Source organism: Moschus berezovskii, chromosome Y, assembly GCF_049115385.1.
Source record: "Moschus berezovskii isolate FMDL1 chromosome Y, NW_MosBer_1.0, whole genome shotgun sequence".
Classification (NCBI taxonomy): Eukaryota; Metazoa; Chordata; class Mammalia; order Artiodactyla; family Moschidae; genus Moschus; species Moschus berezovskii.
Window position 1 is genome coordinate 6910249 of NC_142489.1, and position 27217 is coordinate 6937465.

General features: G+C 41.5%; 2 protein-coding genes and 1 long non-coding RNA gene across 3 annotated transcripts; all 3 read left to right on the top strand.

Annotated features, from left to right (window-relative positions):
* Positions 1-5605: 5605 nt before the first annotated feature.
* Positions 5606-9392, top strand: LOC148773037 (allergen Bos d 2-like). Its single transcript, XM_088834387.1, has 6 exons — positions 5606-5686; positions 6168-6307; positions 6495-6562; positions 7720-7827; positions 9108-9209; positions 9376-9392. The coding sequence occupies exons 1-6, from the start codon at positions 5606-5608 to the stop codon at positions 9390-9392; spliced, it is 516 nt and encodes a 171-aa protein (XP_088690513.1).
* An 11237-nt stretch (positions 9393-20629) lies between these two features.
* On the top strand, positions 20630-22949 carry LOC148773038 (allergen Bos d 2-like). The gene is made up of 4 exons (XM_088834388.1): positions 20630-20766; positions 21463-21602; positions 21796-21863; positions 22870-22949. The coding sequence occupies exons 1-4, from the start codon at positions 20686-20688 to the stop codon at positions 22947-22949; spliced, it is 369 nt and encodes a 122-aa protein (XP_088690514.1). The 5' UTR covers positions 20630-20685.
* Positions 22950-23017: 68 nt separating this feature from the next.
* Positions 23018-26171, top strand: LOC148773039 (uncharacterized). Its single transcript, XR_016037009.1, has 4 exons — positions 23018-23125; positions 24431-24532; positions 24699-24735; positions 25970-26171. It is a non-coding gene; the product is annotated as an uncharacterized LOC148773039 (long non-coding RNA).
* The last annotated feature ends 1046 nt before the right edge of the window (positions 26172-27217 follow it).

Below are 27217 nucleotides of genomic sequence, written 5' to 3' on the forward strand. Positions count from 1 at the left end.
CCAGAAGGTAGCTTTGTTTTACCCATTAAGTTTTATCTTCACATGATTTCCTTAAATTCACAGAATATCTTTGTAATCATGACTGTACTTGTGAATTTGGTCAAAAAAAAATCCTGAAATTCTCACAGTCAGCTCTGGTGAGCTCATACGTGATGACTGAGGTCCACTACCTACTACAGTTGCAATGAACAAGTTTGCTATTGTTCACAGCTTGTTCCATCTAGGACACTGGAAGTCTTTACTGTCTTAAGAAGAGGGGTGTGTGGAGAAAGCTTTGCTAGTTCCCTAGCTGTTTTAACTGGTTTTCACAACACACCACTAGAAATGCCAATGAGACAGAGATCACCATCGGAGCGAAGAGTGACGAGAGCATGTGAAGAATAAGACATGTCCAACAGAAAAGAAGTTAATCGCATCGATTTTGAACTTTTTTTTCCCCTGTCACACCTATGGGTTCAAATTTTCAAACTGATTCGTATATCAGACAACGTGTTAGCAATCTATCGTGAAAACTCTGATGGAGTGAAGACTACAAAAGTTACTTGACTCCTCGGTACATTATTGTAGCTTATTCTGTGAAAAATAACTATGTTCATATGATCAATATTTTTATACTAAGGACACCTTATAGTTTATCAGGCACAGTATAGAAGACATGAATTTACACGGGAGAATTCAGACATCATGTGACATGAACCAGGAACACAGAAAAAGGTTGTCTACTAGAAAACTGAAGAAATGCATCCACTGGGGATTCTACCAGATGACTTTTTCAAAAACTAGATACACTTAACCAGGGGGTGGAATGAAATATTCCATGATGTTTCATGGGTTTCTTGCTAAATATCACGTATTGGAGTTGCCGGGTATGGACACCAAAGTGAACAAAGGTTTAAGCTTTGAGTTCACAGACTCACAGGCCCCAGCCATGACTGCATTCATTTTGAATATAAGTGCTTTTTTTTTTTTTTTGTCACAATTGCTAAAATAACACCTGACACCTGAACCCAAACCTCTGCAAATAACCACTGGATCACATAGAATCTTTCAAATGCACTCTGGTCAAGCATGTCATTCACTCTGCCATCTGGCCAACCACAAGTTTCAATGACATGACTTTTTATCCCTTCTGACATTATATGCACATTTGGGGTGGATGGAGTGTGTATCTGGTCTCTGAGGATGATAGAGCGTGAGTTATTCTCTGAGAAGCATGTGCAATGAGAGTAGCTTGCTGGGTGAAACCTCCAAAAACTTTTCCCCCATTCATTTTAACATTGTTTTCAGTTGCTAAGTTGTGTCTGACTATCTCAAATCCATGGACTCCAGCATGTAAGGTTCCTCTACCCTCCACTATCTCCCAGAGGTTGTTCAAACTTATGTACGTTGAGTCAGTGATGCTATCTATCCATCTTAATTGATGAAGGTCAAGGAAAACACCAGAGACAGAATTCTATGATATACACAGTGTGGACAGGAAGAGTTAGGCTTGGGAGGCATTCTGAGTCTCACTTTCATTGTATAAATGTAAAGAATTTAAGTCATACCTGGATGGTCTAGTGGTTTTCCCTGTTTATTCCATTTAAGCCTGAATTTTTCAATAAGGATTCCATGATTTGAGCCACAGTCAGCTCCCGGTCTTATTTTTGCTGATTATACAGACCTTCTCCATCTTTGGCTGCAAAGAATATAATCAATCTGATTTTGGAATTGACCACCTGGTGATATCCATGTGTAGAGTCTTCTCTTGTGTTGTTGGAAGAAGGTGTTTGCTATGACCTGTGTGTTCTCTTGGCAAAACTCTATTAGCCTTTTCTCTGCTTGATTTTGATCTCCAAGGCCAAATTTGCCTGTTACTCCAAGTATTTCTTGACTTCCTATTTTTGCATTTCAGTCCCCTAAAACAAAAAGGGCATTTTTTAAGGTGTTAGTTCTAGAAGATCTTGTAGGTCTTCATAGCAATGTTCAACTTCAGCTTCTTCAGCATTACTGATCGGCGCATAGACTTGGATGACTGTGACATTGAATAGTTTGCCTTGGAAATGAATAGATATCATTCTGTCGTTTTCAGATTGCATCCAAGTACTGCATTTCAGACTCTTTTGTTGACTATGATGGCTACTCCATTTCTTCTAGGTGATTCTTGCCCATGGTAGCAGATATAATGGTCATCTGAGTTCAATTACCAATTCTGGTCCATTTTAGTTCACTGAATCTTAATGTCGATATTCACTCTTACCATCTACTGTGTGACCACTTCCAATTTACCTTGATTCATGGAACTAACATTCCAGTTTCATATGCAATATTGTTCTTTACAGCATTGGACTTTACTTCCATCACCAGTCATATCCAAAACTGGGCGTTTGTTTTTGCTTTGACTCCATCTCTTCATTCTTTCTGGAGTTATATCTCCACTCTTCTCCAGTAGCATATTGGGCACCCACCAGCATGGTGAGCTCAGCTTTCATCGTCATATATTTTGCCTTTTCATACTGTTCATGGGCTTCTCAAGGCAAAAATACTGAAGGGGTTTCCCATTCCCTTCTCCAGTGGACCACACCCTGTCAGAACTCTCCACCATGCCCATACATCTTGGGTGGCCCTACACGGCATGGCTTGTAGTTTCATTGAGCTAGACAAGGCTATGTTCCATGTGATCAGTTTAATTAGTTGGATTAGGCAAAGGGGAAAAGGAAAGATATACCCACTTGAATGCAGAGAGACCCACAAAATAGCAAGAAGAGAAAAGAAAGCCTTCTTCAGTGATCAATGCAAAGAAATAGAGGAAAACAATTGAAAGGGAAAGATTAGATATATTTTCAAGAAAATTAAAGATACCAAGGGAACATTTCATGAAAAGATGGGCACAATAAAGGACAGAAATGGTATGGACCTAACAGAAGCAGAAGATATTAAGAAGAGGTGCCAAGAATACACAGAAGATCTATATAAAAAGGATATTCATGACCCAGATAAACACGATGGTGTAATCACTCACCTAGAGCCAGACTTTCTGGAATGCAAACTCAAGTTGGTCCAAGGAAGCATCATTATAAACAAAGCTAGTGAAGGTGATAGTATTCCAGTTGAGCTATTTCAAATTCTAAAAAGATGATGCTGTAAACGTGATGAACTCAATATGCCAGCAAATTTGGAAAAACTCAGCAGTGGACACAGGACTGGAAAATGTCACTTTTCATTGCAATCCTAAAGAAAGGCAATGCCAAAGAATATTCAGTTCAGTTCAGTTCAGTTCAGTCGCTCAGTCGTGTCCTACTCTCCGCGACCCCATGAATCACAGCACTCCAGGCCTCCCTGTCCATCACCAACTACTGTACAATTGCACTCATCTCACACGCTAGCAAAGTAATGCTCAAAATTCTCCAATCCAGGCTTCAAGAGTATGTGAACCATGAACTTCTGATGTTCAGACTGGATTTAAAAATGGCAGAAGAACCAAAGATCAAATTGCCAACATCCACTAGATCATCAAAAAAGCAAGAGAGTTCCAGAAAAAGATCTATTTCTGCTTTATTGACTATGCCAAAGACTTTGACTGTGTGGATCACAACAAACTGTGGAAAATTCTGAAAGAGATGTGAATACCAGACCACCTGACCTGCCTCTTGAGAAATCTCTATGCAGGTCAGGAAGAAACAGTTAGAACTGGACGTGGAACAACAGACTGGTTCCAAATCAGGAAAGGAGTGTGTCAGGGCTGTATATTGTCACCCTGCTTATTTAATTTACATGAAGACTACATCATGAGAAATGCTGGAGTGGATGAAGCACAAGCTGGAATCAAGATTGCTGGGAGAAATGTCAATAACCTCAGATATGCAGATGACACCACCATTATGGCAGTAAGCAAAGAGGAACTAAAGAGGTTCTTGATGAAAGTAAAAGAGGAGAGTGAAAAAGTTGGTTTAAAACTTAACATAAAGAAAACTAAGATCATGGCATCTGGTCCCTTCACTTCATGGGATAAAGATGGGGAAACAATGGCAACAGTGCAAAATCAGTGCAGATGATGACTCAGCAATGAAATTAAAAGAAGCTTGCTCCTTTTAAGAAAAGCTATGACCAACCTAGACAGCATATTAAAAAGCAGAGACATTACTATGCCAACAAGTTACATTTAGTCAAGACTAGGACTCTTCCAGTAGTCAGGTATGGATGTGAGAGTTGGACTATAAAGAATGCCGAGCGCTGAAGAATGGATGCTTTTCAACTGTGGTGTTGGAGAAGACTCTTGAGAGTCCTTTGAACTGCAAGGAGATCCAACCAGTCCATCCTAAAGGAACTCAGTCGTGAATATTCAGTGGAAAGACTGATGCTGAAGCTGAAACCCCAATACTTTGGCCACCTGATGGGAAAAACTGACTCATTGGAAAAGACCCTGATGCTGGGAAAGATTGCGGGCTGGAGGAGAAGGGGATGACAGAGGATGAGGTGGTTGGATGGCATCACCAACTCGAAGGACATGAGTTTGGGTAAATTCCGGGAGTTGGTGATGGACAGGGAAGCCTGGCATGCTGCAGTCCACTTGGTCGCAAAGAGTCAGACAAGAGTGAGCAACTGAACTGAACTGATAGAGAAAAGTTGCTGGAGAAACTAGAAATCCATATGCAAAAAAAAAATTCATCCCATTCATTACTCCATGTTTTACAACTAACACAGAGAAACTCACATACCTATGTGTAAAACCGAAAGCAAGACAGACTGTGGCAGTAAAATCTAGGTGGATACTCTGTGACCAAAGATTAGGCGGTTACTGATTAGAATATACACCAAGCAGGAGCCTCCAGTGGGAACAGTCACCAGGTCTCTGTCCAAATATTTAACTAGTGGTTACAAGTGTGGGAATGGGGGCAGGGGTAAGGTAACAGGAGGGGAATAAGAGGTACAAACTACTATGTATAAAATAAACAGTGTACAAAGATATATGGTATAGCATAGGGAATAAAGCCTATATTTTATACTTACAAATAGAGTATATAAAAATTACAAACAACTATATGGTACATCTCTAACATGTATAATTTGGTACATCAACTATATGTCAATTTCAAAACAAAAAATATATAGACTCCTCTGAGGGATGCCCTGACAACCAATTCATGGTAAAGACACCACATATTAATCTTTTAAATCAGATTATACTATCTTTAGTTTTAGGGTATAAGCTTAAACTGACCTTTCAATGATAAATAAATAACACAAGAGTTGGGGCTATGAGTCTTGGTCTGTTTTTCCCACTTTGGAATCTGAAGATATTAAAGAATATAAGTATCAGTGTCTTTGAAACACCTCATATGTTCTCTAATTTCTCATTTAATCTGAAGGAAAATGTCCAAATCTAACTAAGTTTCCCTTAAAATTAATCTCTTTATAAAAACCACAGATTACAAAAAAAGCTCACCTGCCAACCAGGACATCTAAGTTGACGTCTATGTAACCAAGATCTTGTGAGTAGCCACTGTTTGATCATTATGTATTCTGCCAAGAAACCCATCCTATAAGAAGAGGGACTAATTCACAACCTCTCCAACACCTGGGACACCCTCAGATTCTGTAGAAGAAGGACCACAAGAGTCACAAGATGAAGACTGTGTTCCTGACTCTTATCCTTGGTCTAGTTTGTGCTGTCCAGGAAGCTCAAGCTGAGCTAGACCCCTCACAGGTACCCAAATTCAGCTGATCTGGGAGAATGGCTTGGTCTGTGACTGTGTGTGTGCATGAGAGAGAAATAGCCTTCTTTATATGTATGAACAGATGGTATAGGCTTGCCATGATCTACCTATCTACATGAGCATAATAAAACCCTCTATCTTTCTGCTCTTTGCATTTTTTCCCCAAATTATTTGTCTCTATGTGAAAAAAAGAAAAAAGCCTACCACGCTATCATTTAGGGATCGATGAACTGCCATGGTCTTTAATGTTGCTCTTTTAGCTATTTTAAGAAACTCAAATTCTATGCTTTCTGCTCGAATATGAGTGATTCTTTCATGTTATTCTGCAAGGCAGGGGGTAGAATCCTACTTTGCTTAGAAGATTGAATTTTCATCTCTTCTGAGGTAAATGTAGAGCCAATGATTGGGTTGGGTATTGGTGAGAATCCAGTGAAAAGACTGAGTCATGTTTACTTAGAATTTTCTTCTTAGATTACAGGAGACTGGCATAGCGTTTTCTCGGCTGCGGATAACAAGGAGAAGATTGAGGAAGGAGGGCCCCTGAGGGCATACGTCCGTCACCTTAAATGTAGCGACAGCTGTTCGGAGCTATCCATTGAATTTTATGTCAAGTAAGCACGATCTACCTAAACTGAAAACAATGGGACTGCTGACTGCTGCCATGGGGCCTGCTCGTGCAATGAATGTTGTGAGTCATAATTGTGAAGATCAGTGTGTGAACTCTATCAATGGAAGGCTGCCCTCAAGTTCTGGGGAACAGATGCTGACAAAGGAACAACTTATCTGTTTGCTTTTCAGGTTTCCCGAGAAATGCATATTACTCAATGTAGTTGCAGAGAGAGACGAGGATGTTTATCACGTAACATGTGAGTATGGGAGCTCTGTCGTTTTGTGCGTCTTCCCAAGCATGTTAGATGCTCAGCTGTGTCCGACTCTTGTGACCCCCATAGACTCTAGCCCATCAGGCTCCTCTGTCCATGGGATGCTGCAGGCAAGTATACTGGAGTGGGTTGCCATTTCCCTCTCCAGGGAATCTTCCCCACCCAGGGATCGAGCCCAAGTCTCCTGCATCTCCAGCAATGGCAAGCAGATTCCTTGTTGCTGAGCCACCTGCGAAGTCCCTTATTTAACTGTCAAGATCAGGTTTTCTTGAACTGAAGAAATCCTTTAAACATGAAAAGCTCTTTTTTAGCACGTTGACGAAGTAGAACCTGATTCATTTAAATTTCACAGATAAGTATGAGAATAGTTAAAATGACAGCAAAAATTTCACACTAAGTTTTGCCTAATTTGAAATCAAAAGGGGCACTGGTACAGACCTCAGTTTCTAAAGTTTCAATACTAGAAAGAAACCTCAAATACCAATATTGTAATGTGAACTAATGAAAAGTACCTATGTGATTTTCATGGGAAAAATGTACAGTGGAACATTCTAATCTTGGTCAGAGACATTTTTTATTTTTTTTTTAATTACATCTGTGGACATTGGACACAGGACCTAATTAGGAAACATTTCAGAGTATATATCTCTAACATTTGGCAATACCTTCATTTCAACCTCTTTGATTACCTCTCTACCAGAAGGTAACTTTGTTTGATCCATTAAGTTTTATCTTCACATGATTTCCTTAAATTCACAGATTATCTTTGTAATCATGACTGTACTTGTGAATTTGGTCAAAAAAATCCTGAAATTCTCACAGTCAGCTCTGGTGAGCTCATATGAGATGACTGAGGTCCAACACCTACTATAGTTGGGAAGAGCAACTTTGCTATCATTCACAGACTGTTCAGTCTAGAAGACTGGAAGTCTTTACTGTCTTAAGAAGAGGGGTGTGTGGAGAAACCTTTCCAAGTTCGCTAACTGTTCCAACGGGTTCTAACCAAGAGACCACAAGAAAAGCCAATGAGACGGTGGCATATCACTATCAAAGGACAGATGATAGCATGTGAAGATGATGACATTTCCAAATATAAAGAAGTTTATCACATTGAGATTTGATTTTTTTTTTTCCTGTCACAGATATGGGTTCAAACTTTTTCGAACTGATTCCTGTATCAGAGAATGCACTAGCAATCTACGGTGAAAACTTTGATGGTGAGGAGACTACAAAAGTGACTCAACTCCTTGGTACGTTATTGAACCTTCTTCTGAGAAAATTAACAGTGTTCATATTATCGTTCTTTCACTTGAGGAAAGAATGCATGAACACCTTATATTTTATTAAGCAGACCTGAGTTTGCACGGGAGAATTCAGACTTCATGCGCCATGATCTAGGGCTGCAGAAAGGTGGGTTACTAGAAAACTTAAGAAAACTCAACCACTGGGGATTCTATTGGATGCCATTTTAAAAAAAAATAGATACACTTACCCAGGAGGTGCAGTGAAATATTCCAGGATACTCCACGGGTTTCTTGATAAATATCACATATTGGAGTTGCCAGGTTTGGACACCAAAGTGAACAAAGTTAGAACTTTGAGTTCAGAGACTTGCAGGTCCTGGATATGACTGCTTCCTCTTGAATGCTTTCATTTTTTGCCACAATCATTAAAATACTGCTGGAAACCTGAACCCAAACCTCTGCAAATCACCCCTGGATCAAATAGAATCCTTCAGAAGCAGCGTGGAGAGTCATGTCAATCTTTCTCACAACCGGCCAACCATAAGGTGCATTTTACACGACCCTTTACCTTCTGATATTATATCCATATGGGGGTGGGAGGGGCTGCAGTCAGGTCGCTGAGGATGACAGAGCCTGAGTTTGAATCGCATGTGTGATGAGATTACAGTGCCTGATGAAACTCCAAAAAAAATGTATCCCCCATTCATTTCAACATTGCTGTTCAGTCATAAGTGGTGTCTGACTGATAATGGCTCCATGGAGTGCAGGCTGCAGAGTTGCTCTGCCTTCCACTATTTCCCAGTATGGGATCAAACTCCTGTCCATTGAGTCAGTCATGGTCTCAACACATCTTAACAGATTAAGGTTGAGGAAAACCCCAGAGTGGGAATTCTAGGATGCAGACAATGTGGACAGGTCGGAGTTAGACTCGGAAGGATATCTCAGTCTCAGGACCCACCAGGACCTTTTCCAATGTTCCATTCCAGCTTGCATCTGACTTGGAGATGCCTAAGCTCAGCGGTAAATGGTCTGTAGTTCACACAGTAGTTGTAAGAACTGGAATGTGATAAAATGTTAACCATGTGGACTCTATCCCCTGACCATCTGAAGACCTGGTGTGCACAGCTCTGTAGACAGTTTCCTGGAGAGCAGGGTTTCGGTGATGGCAGAGGGCCATGGTGATGGTGAGACCGAATAGACACTGCACACAGGAGCTGGGTGACACTCTGTAAGCTACCAAGGATTCTAACGCACCCTTCTTCTGCCTTCTTTGCTACCGAACCCAGCCAAAGGAGACAGTGTCACTCAAGAAGAAAGTCAGCAGTATGAGGAACTGAACAAAGAAAGGGGAATTCCACCAGAAAATACCGAAGACCTCACTGAGACAGGTAAACCCAGGAGGACAACAGGGATCCGAAATGAAACCACATCACGAGGACACTCGATCCACATTTCCTGTTCGTGGAGTCATCTTTACAAAGGCTGCTTTGAAATAATCCCTTCAAAGGGAGGCAGGCCAATGATTATTTTTCCACTCTTTCCTCTCTTTCACAGACGACTGTCCTAAATAAGATCTGACAGCCTCCTTTGGGTGAGTAGAATCATGACATATATAACACTGAGTTTTCTTCCTAAGGTAAGACTTTGTTCTGGGGCATACCACTTTAATCATGGGATATATACCCAAGGGACTATATTACTCAACTATGTCAAAGAAGGAAATAATGCCATTTGCAGCACATCTAGAGATGATCATGCTAAGGGAAGAAAGGAAGAGAAAGGCAAGTTTGATATCACTTTCATGTGGAACCAAAAGGTATGGCACAAATGTACTATTTTCAAAAGAACCAAACTCACAGTCCAAAAACACTTGATGGTTCCTAAAGAGAAAATGGGGACAGGGATATACTAGGAGCTTGGATGGAGAGATACACACTCCTGGTTATATATACATGCATGTTTAACTGAGAGCTTCCTGGTGGTTCAGGGGTAAAGAATCCACCTGCCAATGCAGGAAATCTGGGTTTGAGCCCTGGGTCGGGAAGATTTCCGGGAGTTGGAAATGGCAACCCCCTCAAGTATTCTTGCCTGGGAAATCCCATGGACAGAGGAGTCTGGCAGGTTAAAGTCCATAAGAACACAAAAGTGTGGCACAGGATTGGTGCCTAAACAACAACAACAAAAATGCCTAAACTATCATGTCACTCTACACGTGAAACTAACACAATATTGCACATCAAATGCCTGTCAATAAAAATTAGTTTTAAAAAGGAACAGGAACACAAAACTCTTTACCTTGACACATGGTAATGGCTAGGGATTACATAAGTTTAGATTTAAATATCTAAACACTCACACTGCTCTAGACTCAACCGTGAAATGCTGAGGACCACAGAGGAGACTGTGTGATGCCCTGAGCTGTGAAATACAATGAATCCTGGTGAATACAAGTGTGAGTGAATAACCTTACAGCCACAATACCATCATAATGAAAAATAAGATTTATAGGACAAGTAGGAGGAACCGGTTACACAGTAATCTCCTACACCAAGGAGCTGTGCAGATGCAACTCAGCAACTCTCAACATACCAGCTGATCCACGACTGATCACAAATACTTTCAGCAGGTGGCATTTCTATGCAACCCGCTATGGGCACACCCACAGAGGGACTTTTGTGAAATGGGTCCTGAAGGGAAATTTCTCCAGTGCTTTCAACCACAAGTGCTTCTATTCTCTGTTTCATTCTCTGACCAACATCATGTAAATCCTAAGCAGCTCAACTATGTTTTACTTTTTTTTCTGTTTATAGACGTGAACGAAAAAAGAACACATGTAGCATCTCAGCACTCATTTGTCACAATTAGCCATAAGAAGATAAAATTCATTTTCCTTGAAATCCTCATTTCTTCTCTCCCAGGAAGTCATGTTTCTGGACACATGGCTTTCCAACTATGAACCTCCTCTGCCCTTGCTGATGATTCTGGGTTCCTAAACTGATCAATAAAATGATTACTGCACAGGTGTATAGTGAACAAGCGTGCTATATTTGCAAATGCACGAATCATGTAAACTCAAGTATGCAGAAAATCTAGTGACTATGAAGCAGGAGATAACCCTGCTTAGGAAGCTTGGTGTCAATCTTGGAATCGTCAAAGAGAAGGTAGAATAAACTACAGGAGGTAGTACTACAGGATTCTTAAGTGTCCTCCATATGTCACGTGAGAGATGGGATTGTTTGCTTAGACAACTTCAAAGAGAATCTGAGCAGTCTGAAAAAGCAGGTGAAATACCCTCAACTATGTGGTAAAGCACTATTCATCTATTGTGGGGTCGCAGGGGGAGGTAGTGATTTTGCAGAATGCAGGCTTACATGGGCTTCCAGGTGGGAGGGGGGAGCCACTGGTGAAAAAAAAATGAACCTACAAAGGCAGGAGACGCAAGAGATGCAGGTTCAATCCCTGGATCCAGAAGATGCCCTGGAGGAGGAATTGGAAACCCACTCCAATATTCATGCCTGGAGAATCTCAAGGACAGAGAAGCCCCGTGGGCTATACAGTCCATGGTGTCGCAAAGAGTCAGACATGATTTATCAAATGAGCGCACACACACATACAAAAAAACTGAACAGTATTTACTCAAGAAACAGGGCTGATGGTGGTTCCAACACGTGGGATCTGTTGGGTTCAACTCGGGCTGCTACTGTCCAGCTCCAACACCGAAAGCCATGGTGTTCGTACTGATGTAGGTGCTAAGTTATATGCAGATTGGCAGAAAAATCCCTCACAAGGGGTGTTTTAAAATAATAGTCATTGTTTGGTGCCTACTGATGGGAAAAAAGGAGCATTGTGGGTACCCAAAATGGTCATGCCACTGGAGCAGACGAGAAACCAGGAAAGTGGTTAAGAAAGATGAGAAAGATGAGGCAGTCCTAGAACATCTGGAAGTTTTGGGTAGACTCCTGGGGATGGGGAAGTCTGTGTACACGTGAAATTCTACAGGAGTGACAGGAAAGACAGAACACAGCACTGCTCACCCAGGGCTCACTGGAAACTACATGCACTTTGAATGTCGAAGGTCTCCAAGGGCAAGACATTTGAGTCGGATCATGTGAATTGTTCAAAGAGAATGGAACCGTAATGGATGAAGAATAAGCTATGCCCACTTCAAGGATCACTGCCTTGTGAGTGAAGGGGCTTGGGTAACGAAGAAGCTATGAGCCATTTTGTGGACGGCCACCCAAGAGAGACAAGTGCAGTAGAGAGTCCGACAGAACGTGATCCACTTCAGGAGGGAGTGGCCAACCACTCCAGTATTCTTGCCATGATAACTCCATGAACTCTATAACAAGGCAAAAAGATATAATGATGCAAGTTGACACTCGGCCGCCCACCAGTGTTGAAAGGTGTCCAGAATGCTACTGGGGAAGAGTTGAGGATGATGAATACTTCAGAAGCAATGGTGCTATGCCCAGTTAGGGCTGACTCCTGGGAAGCAGCCTTTTAAATGAAAATTACAATTATAAAACAGAAAGAGAGAAAGCAGAGCAGAGAGACTTCTCTAGGGGTCCCATTGTTCAGAATCCACCTGCCAATGCAGGGGACGCACATTGAACCCCTGATCCGGGAAAATCTCACTTGCTGAGGGGCAACAAAACCCATGGACCACAACCTCTGAGCCTTTGCTCTAGAGTCTGCAAGCCACAACAAATTAACCACCAATCTGAGAAGCTCTCAAACCTCAAGGAGAGAGAAGCTGAGCCAGCATCAAAGATCCAGGGTGTGTCTGAAAAAAAAAAAAGAAAGAAAAGAAAACTAATCAGAGCTTATAACAAGTATGACCACAGGAAAGACACTAATAAAGTTTTAAAAGTTCTATGTGAAACACTGTCATCTTAAATAATGCAAGGAATATAGAACCAGGCAGGGTAGGTATAAGACTATTAAAAAAGGTTATCATAATCATTATTTTCAAGGAGCTATATCCATCTGACTCATAACAAATCCTGGGGAAGAGGGATCTATGCCAAGTGGATTGAGGATAATCACGTGGATTTATGAACTCTTAAACTTTGCAGGGAGAAAGAGCAGAAAAGTTTACTCGAAGAATAAATGCATATGGAGACCACAGCAAAAATCAACAAAGCTAAAAGCTGGATCTTTGAGAAGATAAAGAAAATAGAAAAACCATTAGCCAGACTCATCAAGAAAAACAGTGAGAAGAATCAAATCAACTAAATTAGAAAAGAAATTGGAGAAATAAGAGCAGACAACACAGAAGTACAAAGGGACATAAGAGACTACTAGCAGTAATTATATGACAATAAAATGGACAACTTTAAAGAAATGGACAAATTCTTAGAAAAGCAAACTTTCAAAACCTGAACCAGAGGAAATAGAAAATCTGATCAGAACCATCACAAGCACAAACTCGAAACGGTAATCAGAAATCTTCCAGCAAACAAAAGCCCAGGACCAGACGGCTTCACAGCTGAATTCTACCAAAAATTTAAAGAAGAGCTAACATCTATGCTACTCAAACTCTTCCAGAAAGTTGCAGAGGAAGGTAAACTTCCACACTCATTCTATGAGGCCAGCATCACCCTAATACCAAAGCCAGACAAAGATGTCACAGAAAAAGAAAACTACAGGTCAATATCACTGATGAACATAGATGCAAAATCCTGAACAAAATTCGAGCAAACAGAATCCAGCAACATATTAAAAAGATGATATATCATGACCAAGAAGGCTTTATCCCATGGATGCAGGATTCTTTAATATCCGTCAATCAATGAATGTCATACACCACATTAAAAAATCGAAACATAAAAACCATATGATTATCTCAATTAATTCAGAGAAAGACTTTGAACAAAATTCAACATCCATTTATGATCAAAACCCTCCAGAAAGCAGGTGTAGAAGGAACAGACCTCAACATAGTTCAACAACCAGAGAAGAAAAAGAAATAAACGTAATTCATGATTGGAAAAGAAGAAGGAAAACTCTCATTGTTTGCAGATTACATTTTGGATGGAATCCTGGAAAAAAAAAAACAAATTTTCCACCATAAAAATACTAGAGCTAAACAATGAATACAGTAAAGTTGCAGGATACAAAATTAACACGCAGAAATCTCTTTCGTTCCTATACACTAACAATGAGAAAACAAAAAGAGAAATTAATGAAACAATTCCATTCACCATTGCAACGAAAAGAATCAAATACTTAGGAAAAAAGCTACCTAAAGAAGCAGAGACATTACTTTGCCAACCAAGGTCCGTCTAGTCAAGTCAATGGTTTTTCCCGTGGTCATGTATGGATGTGAGAGTTGGACTGTGAAGAAAGCTGATCGCCGAAGAATCGATGCTTTTGAACTGTGGTGTTGGAGAAGACTCTTGAGAGTCCCTTATACTGCAAGGAGATCCAACCAGTCCATTCTAAAGGAGATCAATCCTGGATGTTCATTGGAGGGACTGATGCTGAAGCTGAAACTGCAATACTTTGGCCACCTCATGCGGCGAGTTGACTCACTGGAAAAGACTCTGATGCTGGGAAAGATTGGGGGCGGGAGGAGAAGGGGACGACAGAGAATGAGATGGCTGGATGGCATCACCGACTCTGTGAACATGAGTTTGAGTGAACTCCGGGAGTTGGTGATGGACAGGGAGGCCTGGCGTGCTGTGATTCATGGGGTCGCGGAGAGTCGGACACGACTGAGCCACTGAACTGAACTGAACTGAACTGAAAGAAGCAAAAGACTTAAATATAGACAATATAGAAATATGATGAAAGAAATCAAAGTTGACACAAATAGATGGAGAAATATACCAGGTTCATGGATCGGAAGAATCAATAGGGTGAAAATGAGTATACTACCCAAAGCAATCTATAGATTCATTGCAATCTCCATCAAGCTACCAACGGTATTTTTCAGAGAACTAGAACAAATAATTTCACAATTTCTGTGGAAATGCAAAAACTCTTGAATAGCCAAAGCAATTTTCAGAAAGAAGAATGGAACTGGAGGAATCAACCTGCCTGATTTCAGAATGTACTACAAAGCTGCAGTCGTCAGGACACTAAGGTACTGGTACAAAGACAGAAATATAGATCAATGGAACAAAATAGAAAGCCCAGAGATAAATCCACGCCACTATGGACACCTTATCTTTGGAAAAGGAAGCAGGAATATCCAATTTAGTAAAGATAATCTCTTTAACAAGTGGTGCTGGGAAAACTGGCCAACCTCTTGTAAAAGAATGAAACTAGAACACTTTCTAACACCATACACAACAATAAACTCAAAATGGATTAAAGATCTGAACCTAAGACCAGCAATGATAAAATTACTACAGTAGAACATAGGCAAAACACTCTCTGACAAAAATCACAGCAGGATCCTCCATGACCCACCTCCCAGAGTCATGGAAATAAAAGCAAAAATAAACAAATGGGACCTAATTAAACTGAAAAGCTTCTGCACAACAAAGGAAACTATAACCAAGGTGAACAGACAGCCTTCAGAAAGGGAGAAAATAATAGCGAATGAAGCAACTGACAAAGAATTAATCCCAAAAATATACAAGAATCTCCTGCAGCTCAATTCCAGAAAAATAAACGCCCCAATCAAAAAATGACCCGAAGAACTAAACAGACATTTCTCCAAAGAAGACATGCAGATGGCTAACGAACCCATGAAAAGGTGCTCAACATCACTCAGTATCAGAGAAGCGCAAATCAAAACCACAATGAGGTACCATCTCACGCAGGTCAGAATGACTGCTATCAAAAACTCTACAAACACTATGCTGGAGAGGGTGCAGAGAAAAGGGAACCCTCTTACACTGTTGGTGGGAATGCAGACTAGTACAGCCACTATGGAGAACAGTGTGGAGATTCCTCAAAAAACTGGAAACAGAACTGCCATACGACCTAGCAATCCCACTGCTGGGCACACACACTGAGGAAACCGTACTTGAAAGAGACACGTGTACCCCAATGTTCATCGCAGCACTGTTTACAATAGCCAGGACATGGAAGCAACCTAGATGTCCATCTGCAGACGAATGGATAAGAAAGCTGTGGCACATATACACAATGGAGTATTACTCAGCCATTAAAAAGAGTGCATTTGAATCATTTCTCGTGATGTGGATGAAACTGAAGCCTATAATACAGAGTGAAGTAAGTCAGAAAGAAAACCACCAATATATTACACTAATGTATATATACGGAATTTAGAAAGATGGTAACGCTCACCCTACATGCGAGACAGCAAAAGAGACACAGATATAACAGTGTTTTGGACTCTGTGGGAGAAGGCGAGGGTGGGACGATTTGAGAGAATACCATTGAAACTTGTATATTATCATATGTGAAATAGATCACTCGTTCAGGCTTGAAGCATGAGACAGGATGCTCGGGGCTCCTGCACTGGGATAACCTTGGGAGATGGGATGGGAGGGAAGTGGGAAAGGGGTACAGGATGGGGCACACGTGTACACCGATGGCTGGTTCATTTCAATGTATGGCAAAAAACACAACAATATAGTAAATAATTAGCCTACAATTAAGATAAATAGATTAATTTAAAAAAAAAAAATAGCAAATGTCTCTTGCCACCAGGCTCCTCTGTCCATAGAATTTGCGAGGAAAAAAGACAGGAAAGTGTTGCTATATCTTTCTTGAAGGAATCCTCATGATGCAGGGATCAAACCAGATCTCCTGCATTGCAGGCAGATTCTCTACCATCTGAGCCACCAGGAAAGCATAAATGAGAAATATGTGAATATACACATATGTCTTATCGCCTACTTGCCTGGAGAATCCCAGGGACAGCGGAGCCTGGTCGGCTGCCATCTACGGGGTCACACAGAGTCGGACACGACTGAAGCGACTTAGCAGCAGCAGCAGCAGCAGCAACGTGTGTGCATCTGTGTGTGTGTATATGATATAAACACCGGAGGCCTACGCTCCAAGGGGCTGACAAGTATATGTGCAATACTGTTAATAATAGTCACCACGCTGTTCATTACATCTTTCTTCAAATCACAAGAGATTTTCTGGTAATGAAAACTAAACAAGAACAATGACACAAACTACTACTTCATTCAACTAAAGGCTTATGTTTAAAAGTGAGTATCCGTTTATATTGAGAACTCGGCAGCATGAATTTACTCAATGAGTAAACGTTTTGGCTCAAATTGTAGCAAAACTACCATCTTGGTAACTCAGATACACTTTAGCAAAAATCACTAGAAATATACAATACTCCAATGATCTATAAATGGATGAGGAATTCTATCTTCACAAGCTTTTGTACTGCGAACACTCCATTCCAGGCTTCAAGAGTATATGAACCGTGAATTTCCAGATGTTCAACCTGGATATTGAAAAGGCAGATGAACCAGTGATCAAATTGCCAACATCTGTTGGATCATTGAAATATCAAGTAAGTTCCAGGGAAACATCTATTTCTGCTTGATTGACTATGCCAAAGGCTTTGACTGTGTGGGTCACAACAAACTGTGGAAAATTCTGAAAGAGATGGGAATACCAGACCACCTATCCTGCCTCTTGAGAAATCTGTATGCAGGTCAGGAAGCAACACTTAGAACCAGACATGGAACAACAGACTGGTTCAAATTGGGAAAGGAGTACTTTTCCCATATTGTCACCCTGATTATTTAACTTATATGCAGAGTACATCACGACAAACTCTGGGCTGGAGGAAGCACAAGCTACAATCAACATTGCCGGGAGAAATATCAATAACATCAGATACGCAGATGACACCACACTTATGGCAGAAAGCAAAGAAGAACTAAAGAGTCTCTCGATGAAAGTGAAAGAGGAGAGTGAAAAACTTGTCTTAAAGCTCAATATTCAAAAAAAGGAAGATCATGGAATCTCGTCCCTTCACCTCATGGGAAATAGATGGGAAAAGAATGGAAACAATGAGAGACTTCATTTCTGTGAGGTCCAAAATCACTGCAGTTGGTGACTGCAGCCATCAAATTAAAAGATGCTTGCTGCTTGGACGAAAACTTAAGACCAACCTAAACAGCATATTAAAAAGCAGAGTCATCACTTTTCCAACAAGGTTACATCTAGTCAAAACTATAGTTTCTCCACTAGTCACCTATAGATGTGAGGGTTGGGCTGTAAAGATAGCTGAGTGCCAAAGAATGGATGCTTTTCAACTGTGCTGTTGGAGCAGACTCTTGAGAGTCCCTTGGACAGCATGGAGATCCAACCAGTCATTCCTAAAGCAGATCAGAGCTGAACATATGTTGGAAGGATTGATGCTGAAGCTGAAACTCCAATACATTGGCCAACTGATGGGAAGAACTAACTCATTGGAAAAGGCTCTAGTGTTGGTAAAGATTGAAGGTAGGAGGAGAAGGGGACAACAGAGGAAGAGATGGTTGGATGACATCACCAAATCTAGGGACATGAGTTTGAGTGAACTCCGGGGGTAGCTGATGGACAGGGAGGTCTGGCATACTGCAGTCCATGGGGTTGCAAAGAGTCAGACACGACTGAGTGACTGATCTGAACTGAACTGATAGAGGTTGCTGGAAAAATTGGAAATCCATATACCAATAAAAAAGAATTTCATTCCATTCATTGCTCCACGGTTTACAACTAATCCATAGATATGACATGGTCTACAACAGACAGACTCACAGACCTATATGTAAGACCCAAAGCAAGAAACACTCTTGCAGGAAAACGCAGGTGGATACTCTGTGACCAAAGATTAGGTGGTTACTGATTAGAATATACACCAAGAAGGATCCTTCAGTGGGAAATGTAACCAGGCCTCTATCCAGATATTTTCATCTTTGAGGGACAACTTTAGGAAGCACAAGAGAAGCCAGCGTTTAGAGGAAAATATGTGCACATCTCTATCTGAAAAGAGGGGCTTCCCTGGTGGCTCAGACAGTAAACGATCTGCCTGCACTGCAGGCGGAGAACGCACTGGAGACCCACTCCAGTACTCTTAGCTGGAGACTCCCATGGACAGAGGAGCCTGGTAGGCCGCAGTCCATGGGGTCGCTAACAGTTGGACACGACTGAGCGACTTCACTTTCCCTTTTCACTTTCATGCATTGGAGAAGGAAAAGGCAATCCACTCCAGTGTTCTTGCCCGGAGAATCCCAGGGATGGGGCAGCCTGGCAGGATGCCGTCGATGGGGTTGCACAGAGTCGGACACGACTGACGTGAAAGAACAGCAGCAGCAGCAATGCAGAAGACCAAGACGCGGATTCGACCCCTGGGTTGCTAACATCCCCTGAAGAAGGCCGGGGGCCCATCAAAATATTCCTGATGGGAAAATTCCATGCGCAGAGGTGCCTGGAGGGCTACAGCCCATGGAGTTGCGAAAACTCAGACACCATTGAACGACCTACTTTACTTTTATCTGAAAAGGGACTGGTATGCAGAATATATAAAAAGCCTTCAAAAGACTGTTCTATACATCTGTGTCTCTTTCAGAGGGACCCTATGGGGAGGGAGGTGGGAGGGTGGGGTTCAAGATGGGGAACACATGTACACCCAGGGTGGGTTCATGTCAATGTATGGCAAAACTAATAAAATATTGTAAAGTAATTAGCCTCCAATTAAAATAAATAAATTAAATTAAAATTTAAAGAAAATAATAAAATAAAAATCCTTCAAACTTCATAAAAAAATAAAGAAATCATTCATCAATAATGAACAAATGCCTTGGAGAGACACCAAAGAAAACAGACAAGTGGTAACCCGATCTCTGCATTCATTCAGGAAATGGAAATTACAACCGTAACTAGATACCATCACACACTTATTACAGTCTCTAAAAAGAACGTGACTGACGACACAGACTCCAGGCAAGGATGGAGCAGAGGAAATTCTCTGCCAGGCCTCGAAGAAACTACACAACCATAAAAAATGTTGAAATCTTGCCATTTGCAGCAACATGGATGACAGTACTTGGTGAAGTGAACAAAGGTGAGCAAAGACAAAGGCTGTATGATATCACTTATATGTCAAATCTAAAAAATAAAACAAACTAGGGAGTGTAACCAAAAAGCAGCAAATCCAGAGGTACAGAAAATAAACTAGTGGTTAGTGTGGGCAGTGGGTTACGGTTAAGGTAACAGCTGGGGAGTAAGAGGTACAAACTACTATACATAAAGAAAACAGTGTACAAAGATATCTGGTACACCATGGGGAATAAAGCCTATATTTTAAACCTATCAAAGGAGTATACAGAAATTACGAATCAATATATAGTACATCACTAACTTCTGTAATATTCTACACTCACTATACTTCCATTTCAAAACAACAACCAAAAAAGTATAGACTCCTCTGAAGGATGCCGTGACAACAAATTCCTGGTAAAGAAGTAATCTTTTAAGCCAGACAGTACTGTCTTTAGTTGTAGAACATAAGCTTAAACTGACCTCTTCAATGCTAAATAAATAACACGGGAGTTAGAGCTCTGAGTCTTGGACTGTTTGTCCCATTTTGGAACCTGAGGATATAAAAGAATCCAAGTATCAGTGTCCTTGAATTACCTTCGTATGTCCTCTGATTTCCCATTTATTATGAAGGCAAATGTCGAGGTCTACGTAAACTTTCCTTAAAATTAATCCCTCTATAAAATCCAAAGATTGCAAACAAAAGCTCAGCTGCCAACCAGGATGTCAGAAGATGACGTCTGTGTAACCAAGCTCCTGTGATTAACCACTGTTTGATTATTATGTATTCCACCAAGAGAGGCATCCTATAAGAAGTGGGACCAATTCACAGCTGCCCCAACGGCTGAGACAGCCTGAGCTTCTGTACAGAAGGACCACAAGAGTCACAAGATGAAGACTGTGTTCCTGACTCTTATCCTTGGTCTGGTGTGTGCTGCCCAGGAAGCTCCAACTGAGCTAGACCCCTCGCAGGTACCCACATTCAGCGGATCTCATAGAAGTCCTGGGTTCTGTGTGTGTGTGTGAGAGAGAGAGAGACCACCTTCTTTATATCTATGAGCAAACTGCATAGATAAGCCATAGTGTACCTATCTGCTGCTGCTGCTGCTGCTGAGTCACTTCAGTCGTGTCCGACTCTGTGTGACCCCATAGTTGGAAGCCCACCAGGCTCCCCCATCCCTGGGATTCTCCAGGCAAGAACACTGAAGTGGGTTGCCATTTCCTTCTCCAATGTGTGAAAGTGAAGTCGCTCAGTCGTGTCTGACCCTTAGCGATCCCACGGACTGCAGCCTACTACATGTGCATAATACAACCCTCTGTCTTTCTGCTCCTGGCACCTTTTATGTTTTAACTTCTTACTCTGTGTGTGTGTGTGTCAGGCGGGGGTGGGGGGGAAGCCTACCATGCTATCCTTTAGGGATCGATGAACGGTCAAGGTCTTAATGTTGCTCTTTTAGCTATTTTAAGAAACTCAAACTCTATGCTTTCTGCTCGAATATGAGAGATTCTTTCATGTTATTCTGCAAGGCATTGGATAGAATCCTACTTTGCTTAGAAGATTGAATTTTCACCTCTTCTGAGGTAAATGCAGAGCCAACGACTGGGTTGGGTATTGGTGAGAACCCAGTGAAAAGACTGAGTGATGTTCATGGAGACCTTCCTTCTTAGATTACAGGAGACTGGCACCACATTCTCACGGCTGCAGATAACAAGGAGAAGATTGAGGAAGGAGGGCCCCTGACGGTATACATTCGTCGGCTTAAATGTAGTGACGGCTGTTCCGAGCTATCCGTTGAATTTTATGCCAAGTAAGTACAATCTGCCTAAAGTGAGAACAATGAGACTGCTGACTGCTGCCATGGGCTCCGGTCGACAATGTGCAATGAATGGTGTGAGGCATAGTTGTGAAGATCAGTGTGTGAACTCTATCAATGGAAGGCTGCCCTCAAGCTCTGGGGAATAGATGCTGACAAAGGAACATCTTATCTGTTTGCTTTTCAGGTCTCCCGAGGAATGCACATTAATCAATGTAGTTGCAGAGAGAGAAGGGGATATTTATCATGTAGGATGTGAGTACGGGAGCTCTACCAATTGTGTGCGTCTTCCCAAGCATGTTATATGCTCAGCTGTGTCTGACTCTTGTGACACCATAGACTCTAGCCCAACAGGCTCCTCTGTCCATGGGATACTGCAGGCAAGAATACTGGAGTGGGTTGTCATTTCCTCCTCCGGTACCTCCCTGACCCAGGGATCGAGCTCAAGTCTCCTGCATCTCCAGCTATAGTAAACGGATTCCTTGTTGCTGAGCCACCTGAAAAGTCCCTTATTTACCTGTCAAGATCAAATTTTCTTTAACTGAAGAAATCCTTTAAACAGGAAAAGTGTTTTCTTAGCATGTTGAAGAAGCAAAACCTGATTCATTTAAATCTTATAGATAAGTATAGGAATACTTAAAATGAAAATTAAAAAATTTCACACTAAGTTTTAACCCAGTTTGAAATCAAAAGGGGCACTGGCACAGACCTCCACCTCCATAGTTTCAATATTAAAAAATAACCTCAAATACCAATATTGTAATGTTAGATAATGAAAAGTACTCATTTGATTCTCATGGGGAAAATGTACAATGGAACAGCCTAATCCTGGTCAGAGGCACTTTTTGAAAAAATTTCATCTGTGGACATTGGACACAGGACCTAATTAGCAAACATTCCAGAGTATATATCTCTAACATTTGGCAATACCTTCATTTCAACCTCTTTGAATACCTCTCTACCAGAAGGTAATTTTTTTTTTTATCTATTAAGATTTATTTTCACGTAATTTCCTTAAATTCACAGAATATCTTTGTAATCATGACTGTACTTGTGAATTTGGTCAAAAAAATCCTGAAATTCTCACAGTCAGCTCTGGTGAGTTCATATGAGATGACTGAGGTCCAACACCTACTATAGTTGGGAAGAGCAACTTTGCAATCGTTCACAGACTCTTTGGTCTAAAGACTGGAAGTCTTCACTGTCTTAAGATGAGGGGTGTGTGGAGAAAGCTTTCCAAGTTCACTAAGTGTTCCTACAGGTTCTAACTACAGACCACAAGAAATGCCAGTGAGACGGTGGCATCTCACTAAAGAAGCGAGGATTGATGATAGCATGTGAAGAATATGACATGTCCAAATGTAAAGGACTTAATCACTTTGAGATTTGATATTTTTTTCCTGTCACAGATGTGGGTTCAAACATTTTCGAAGTGATTCCTGTATCAGAGAATGCATTGGTACTGTACGCTGAAAACTCTGATGGTGAGAAGACTACGAAAGTGACTCACCTCCTTGGTATGTTATTGAAGCTTATTCTGAGCAAATTAACAGTGTTCATAGTATCATTCTTTCATTTAAGGACAGAAGTGCATGAACACCTTATATTTATTAAGCAGACTAGAGCAGACCTGAGTTCACATGGGAGAATTCAGACTTCATGCGCCATGATCCAGGGTTGCAGAAAGGCTGTCTACTACAAAAGTTAAGAAATGCATCCACTGCGGATTCTATTGGATTACAAAAAAAAAAAAAATAGATATACTTACCCAGGAGGTGCAATGAAATATTCCAAGATGCTCCACAGAATCCTTGATAAATATCATATATTGGAGTTGCCAGGATTGGACACGAAAGTGAACAAGGTTAGAATTTGAGTTCAGAGACTCGCAGGTCCTGGACATGACAGCTTCCTCTTGAATACAAATGTTTTTGTTTTTGTTTTTGCCACAATCAATAAAACACCTCTGGAAACCTGAACCCAAACCTATGCACATCACCTCTGGATCATAAAGCATCTTTCAGAAGCAGCGTGCTTAGTCATGTCAATCTTTCTCACAACCAGCAAACCACAAGGTGCATTTTACACGACCCTTTACCCTTCTGATATTATATCCATATGGGGGTGGGTGGGGCTGCAGTCAGGTCTCTGAGGATGACAGAGCCTGATTTTATCTCTGAATCGCATTTGTGATGAGATTAGAGTGCCTGATGAGAACTCGAAAAAATGTATCCCCCATTCATTTCAACATTGCTGTTCAGTCATAAGTGGTGTCTGACTGATAATGGCTCCATGGAGTGCAGGCTGCAGAGTTGCTCTGCCTTCCACTATCTCCCAGCGTGGGATCAAACTCATGTCCATTGAGTCAGTGTTGGTCTCTGCACGTCTTAATAGATTAAGGTTGAGGAAAACCCCAGAGTGGGAATTCTAGGATGCAGACAATGTGGACAGGTCGGAGTTAGATTTGGAAAGATATCTGAGTCTCAGGACCCACCAGGATCTTCTCCGATGTGCCATTCCAGCTTGCGTCTGACTTGGAGATGCATAGGCTCAGAGGTGAATGGTCTGTAGTTCACACAGTAGTTGTAAGAACTGGAATGTGATAAAATGTTAACCATGTGGACTCTATCCCCTGACCATCTGAAGACCTGGTGTGCACAGCTCTGTAGACAGTTTCCTGGAGAGCAGGGTTTCGGTGATGGCAGAGGGCCATGGTGATGGTGAGACCGACTAGACACTGCACACAGGAGCTGGGTGACACTCTGTAAGCTACCAAGTATTCTAACGCACCCCTCTTCTGCCCTCTTTGCTACTGAACCCAGCCAAAGGAGACAGTGTCACTCAAGAAGAAAGTCAGCAGTATGAGGAACTGACAGAAAAAAAGGGGATTCCACCAGAAAATATCGAAGACCTCACTGAGACAGGTAAACCCAGGAGGACAACAGGGATCCGAAATGAAACCACATCACGAGGATGCTCAATTCACATTTCCTATTCTCGGAATCATCTTTACAAAGGCTGTTATGAAATAATCCCTTCAATGGCAGGCAGGCCAATGATTATTTTTCCACTCTTTCCTCTCTTTCACAGACGACTGTCCTAAATAAGATCTGACAGCCTCCTCTGGGTGAGTAGAATCATGACATATACAACACTGAGTTTTCTTCCTAAGGTAAGACTTTGTTCTGGGGCATACCACTTTAATCATGGGATATATACCCAAGGGACTATATTACTCAACTATGTCAAAGAAGGAAATAATGCCATTTGCAGCAACAAGGGCACATCTAGAGATGATCATGCTAAGGGAAGAAAGGAAGAGAAAGGCAAGTTTGATATCACTTTCATGTGGAACCAAAAGGTATGGCACTAATGTACTATTTACAAAAGAGAACCAGGCTCATGGTCCAAAAAAACTTGATGGTTCCTAAAGAGAAAATGGGGACAGGGATATACTAGGAGCTTGGATTGAGAGATACACACTCCTGGTTATATATACATGCATGTTTAACTGAGAGCTTCCTGGTGGTTCAGGGGTAAAGAATCCACCTGCCAATGCAGGAAATCTGGGTTTGAGCCCTGGGTCGGGAAGATTTCCGGGAGTTGGAAATGGCAACCCCCTCAAGTATTCTTGCCTGGGAAATCCCATGGACAGAGGAGTCTGGCAGGTTAAAGTCCATAGGAACACAAAAGTGTGGCACAGGATTGATGCCTAAACAACAACAACAAAAATGCCTAAACGATCATGTCGCTCTACACGTGAAACTAACACAACATTGCACATCAACTGCCTGTCAATAAAAATTAGTTTTAAAAAGAATAGGAACCCAAAACTCTTTACCTTGACACATGGTAATGGCTAGGGATCACATCAGTTTAGATTTAAATATCTAAACACTCACACTGCTCTAGTCTCAACCGTGAAATGCTGAGGACCACAGAGGAGACTGTGTGATGCCCTGAGCTGTGAAATACGATGAATCCTGGTGAATACCAGTGCGAGTGAATGACCTGACAGCCACAATACCTTCATGATGAAAACATAAGATTTATAGGACAAGTAGGAGGAACCGGTTACACAGTAATCTCCTACACCAGGGGGCTGTGCAGATGCAACTCAGCAACTCTCAACATACCAGCTGATCCACGACTGATCACAAATACTTTCAGCAGGTGGCATTTCTATGCAACCCGCTATGGGCACACCCCCAGAGGGACTTTTGCGAAATGGGTCCTGAAGGGAAATTTCTCCAGTGCTTTCAACCACAAGTGCTTCTGTTCTCTGTTTCATTCTCTGACCAACATCAAGTTAATCCTAATCAGCTCAACTATGTTTTACTTTTTTTTTTTTCTGTTTATAGACGTGAACGAAGAAAGAAAACATGTAGCATCTCAGCACTCATGTGTCACAATCAGCGATATGAGGATAAAAGTCATTTTTCTTCAAATTCTCATTTCTTCTCTCCCAGGAATTCATGATACTGGAAATATGGCTTTCACTATAAATCTCCTCTGCCCTTGCTGATGTTACTGGATTCCTAAACTGATCAATAAATTGATTAATGCACATATGTGTAGTGATCAAACGTGCATAATTTAAACGCACTAAACATGTAAATTCAACTGTTTGGAAAATCTAACGACAATAAAGCAGGGGAACTCTGTTTTCGATGCACGGTGTGAATCCTGCAAGGATCTTGTTGAGAAGAGAGAACAAACCACAGGTGGTAGTTTTATAGGGTTGTAAGGTGCCCCCCAGAAGTCATGAGAGAGATGGGATTGGTCAGTTAGACAACTTCAAATAGAATGGAAGCTGTTCTAAGTAGAAGCTGAAATTCACTCAACTATGGGATAAAGCGACTTTCATCTGCTGTGGGGTTGCAGGTAGTGTAAGGATTTAGCAGAATGCAGTCTTCAATGGGTTTCCAGAGGTGCACTGGTTTAAAAAAAAAACACACGTACAAAGGCAGGAGACGGAAGAGAGTCAGGTTCGATCCCTGGGTCGAGAAGATGTCCTGGAAGAGGAATTGGAAATCCAGTCAAGTCATCTTGCCTGTAGAATCCCGTGAACAGAGGGATTTGGTAGGCTATACATTCCAAGAGGTGGCAAAGATTTATCAACTGAGCACGCAGGCACATACAACAGAACTGAAGAGTACTTACTCAAGAAAGTACACTCCTGTTTTTGACAAAGCACCGGTGTCTGTTGTGTCCATCTCGGAGCTGCTATCGCCCAGCTTCTTCCCTGGAAGCAGTGGTCTTCCTACTGATGTAGGTGCTGGGTTATCTCCACTCTGCAGAAAAGTCCCTCACAAGGGATGTTTTAAAATAATAGTCATTGACTGGTGCCTACTGATGGGAAAAAAAGAGGATTGTGGGTACCCAAAATGGTCATGCCACTGGAGCAGTCGAGAGATCAGGAAAGTGGTTAAGGGAGATGGGAAAGATGAGGCAGTCCTAGAACACTCTGGAGATCTTGGGTAGACTCCTGGGGATGTGGAAGTCTGGGTACACTTGAAATTCTACATGAGTGACAGGGAAGACAGAACAGAACACTGGTCACCCAGCGCTTCACTATGAGCTACACACACTTTGTCTGTTACACACAT

Excerpts from the sequence above, each read along its gene's own strand:
- LOC148773037 (XM_088834387.1), top strand. The coding sequence starts at position 5,606 with ATGAAGACTGTGTTCCTGACTCTTATCCTTGGTCTAGTTTGTGCTGTC. Across the intron at positions 6,563-7,719 it reads GGATGTTTATCACGTAACAT|ATATGGGTTCAAACTTTTTC; the intron begins GTGAGTATGGGA and ends TTCCTGTCACAG. Across the intron at positions 7,828-9,107 it reads AAAAGTGACTCAACTCCTTG|CCAAAGGAGACAGTGTCACT; the intron begins GTACGTTATTGA and ends TACCGAACCCAG.
- LOC148773038 (XM_088834388.1), top strand. The coding sequence starts at position 20,686 with ATGAAGACTGTGTTCCTGACTCTTATCCTTGGTCTGGTGTGTGCTGCC. Across the intron at positions 20,767-21,462 it reads CTGAGCTAGACCCCTCGCAG|ATTACAGGAGACTGGCACCA; the intron begins GTACCCACATTC and ends CTTCCTTCTTAG. Across the intron at positions 21,603-21,795 it reads TCCGTTGAATTTTATGCCAA|GTCTCCCGAGGAATGCACAT; the intron begins GTAAGTACAATC and ends TTTGCTTTTCAG.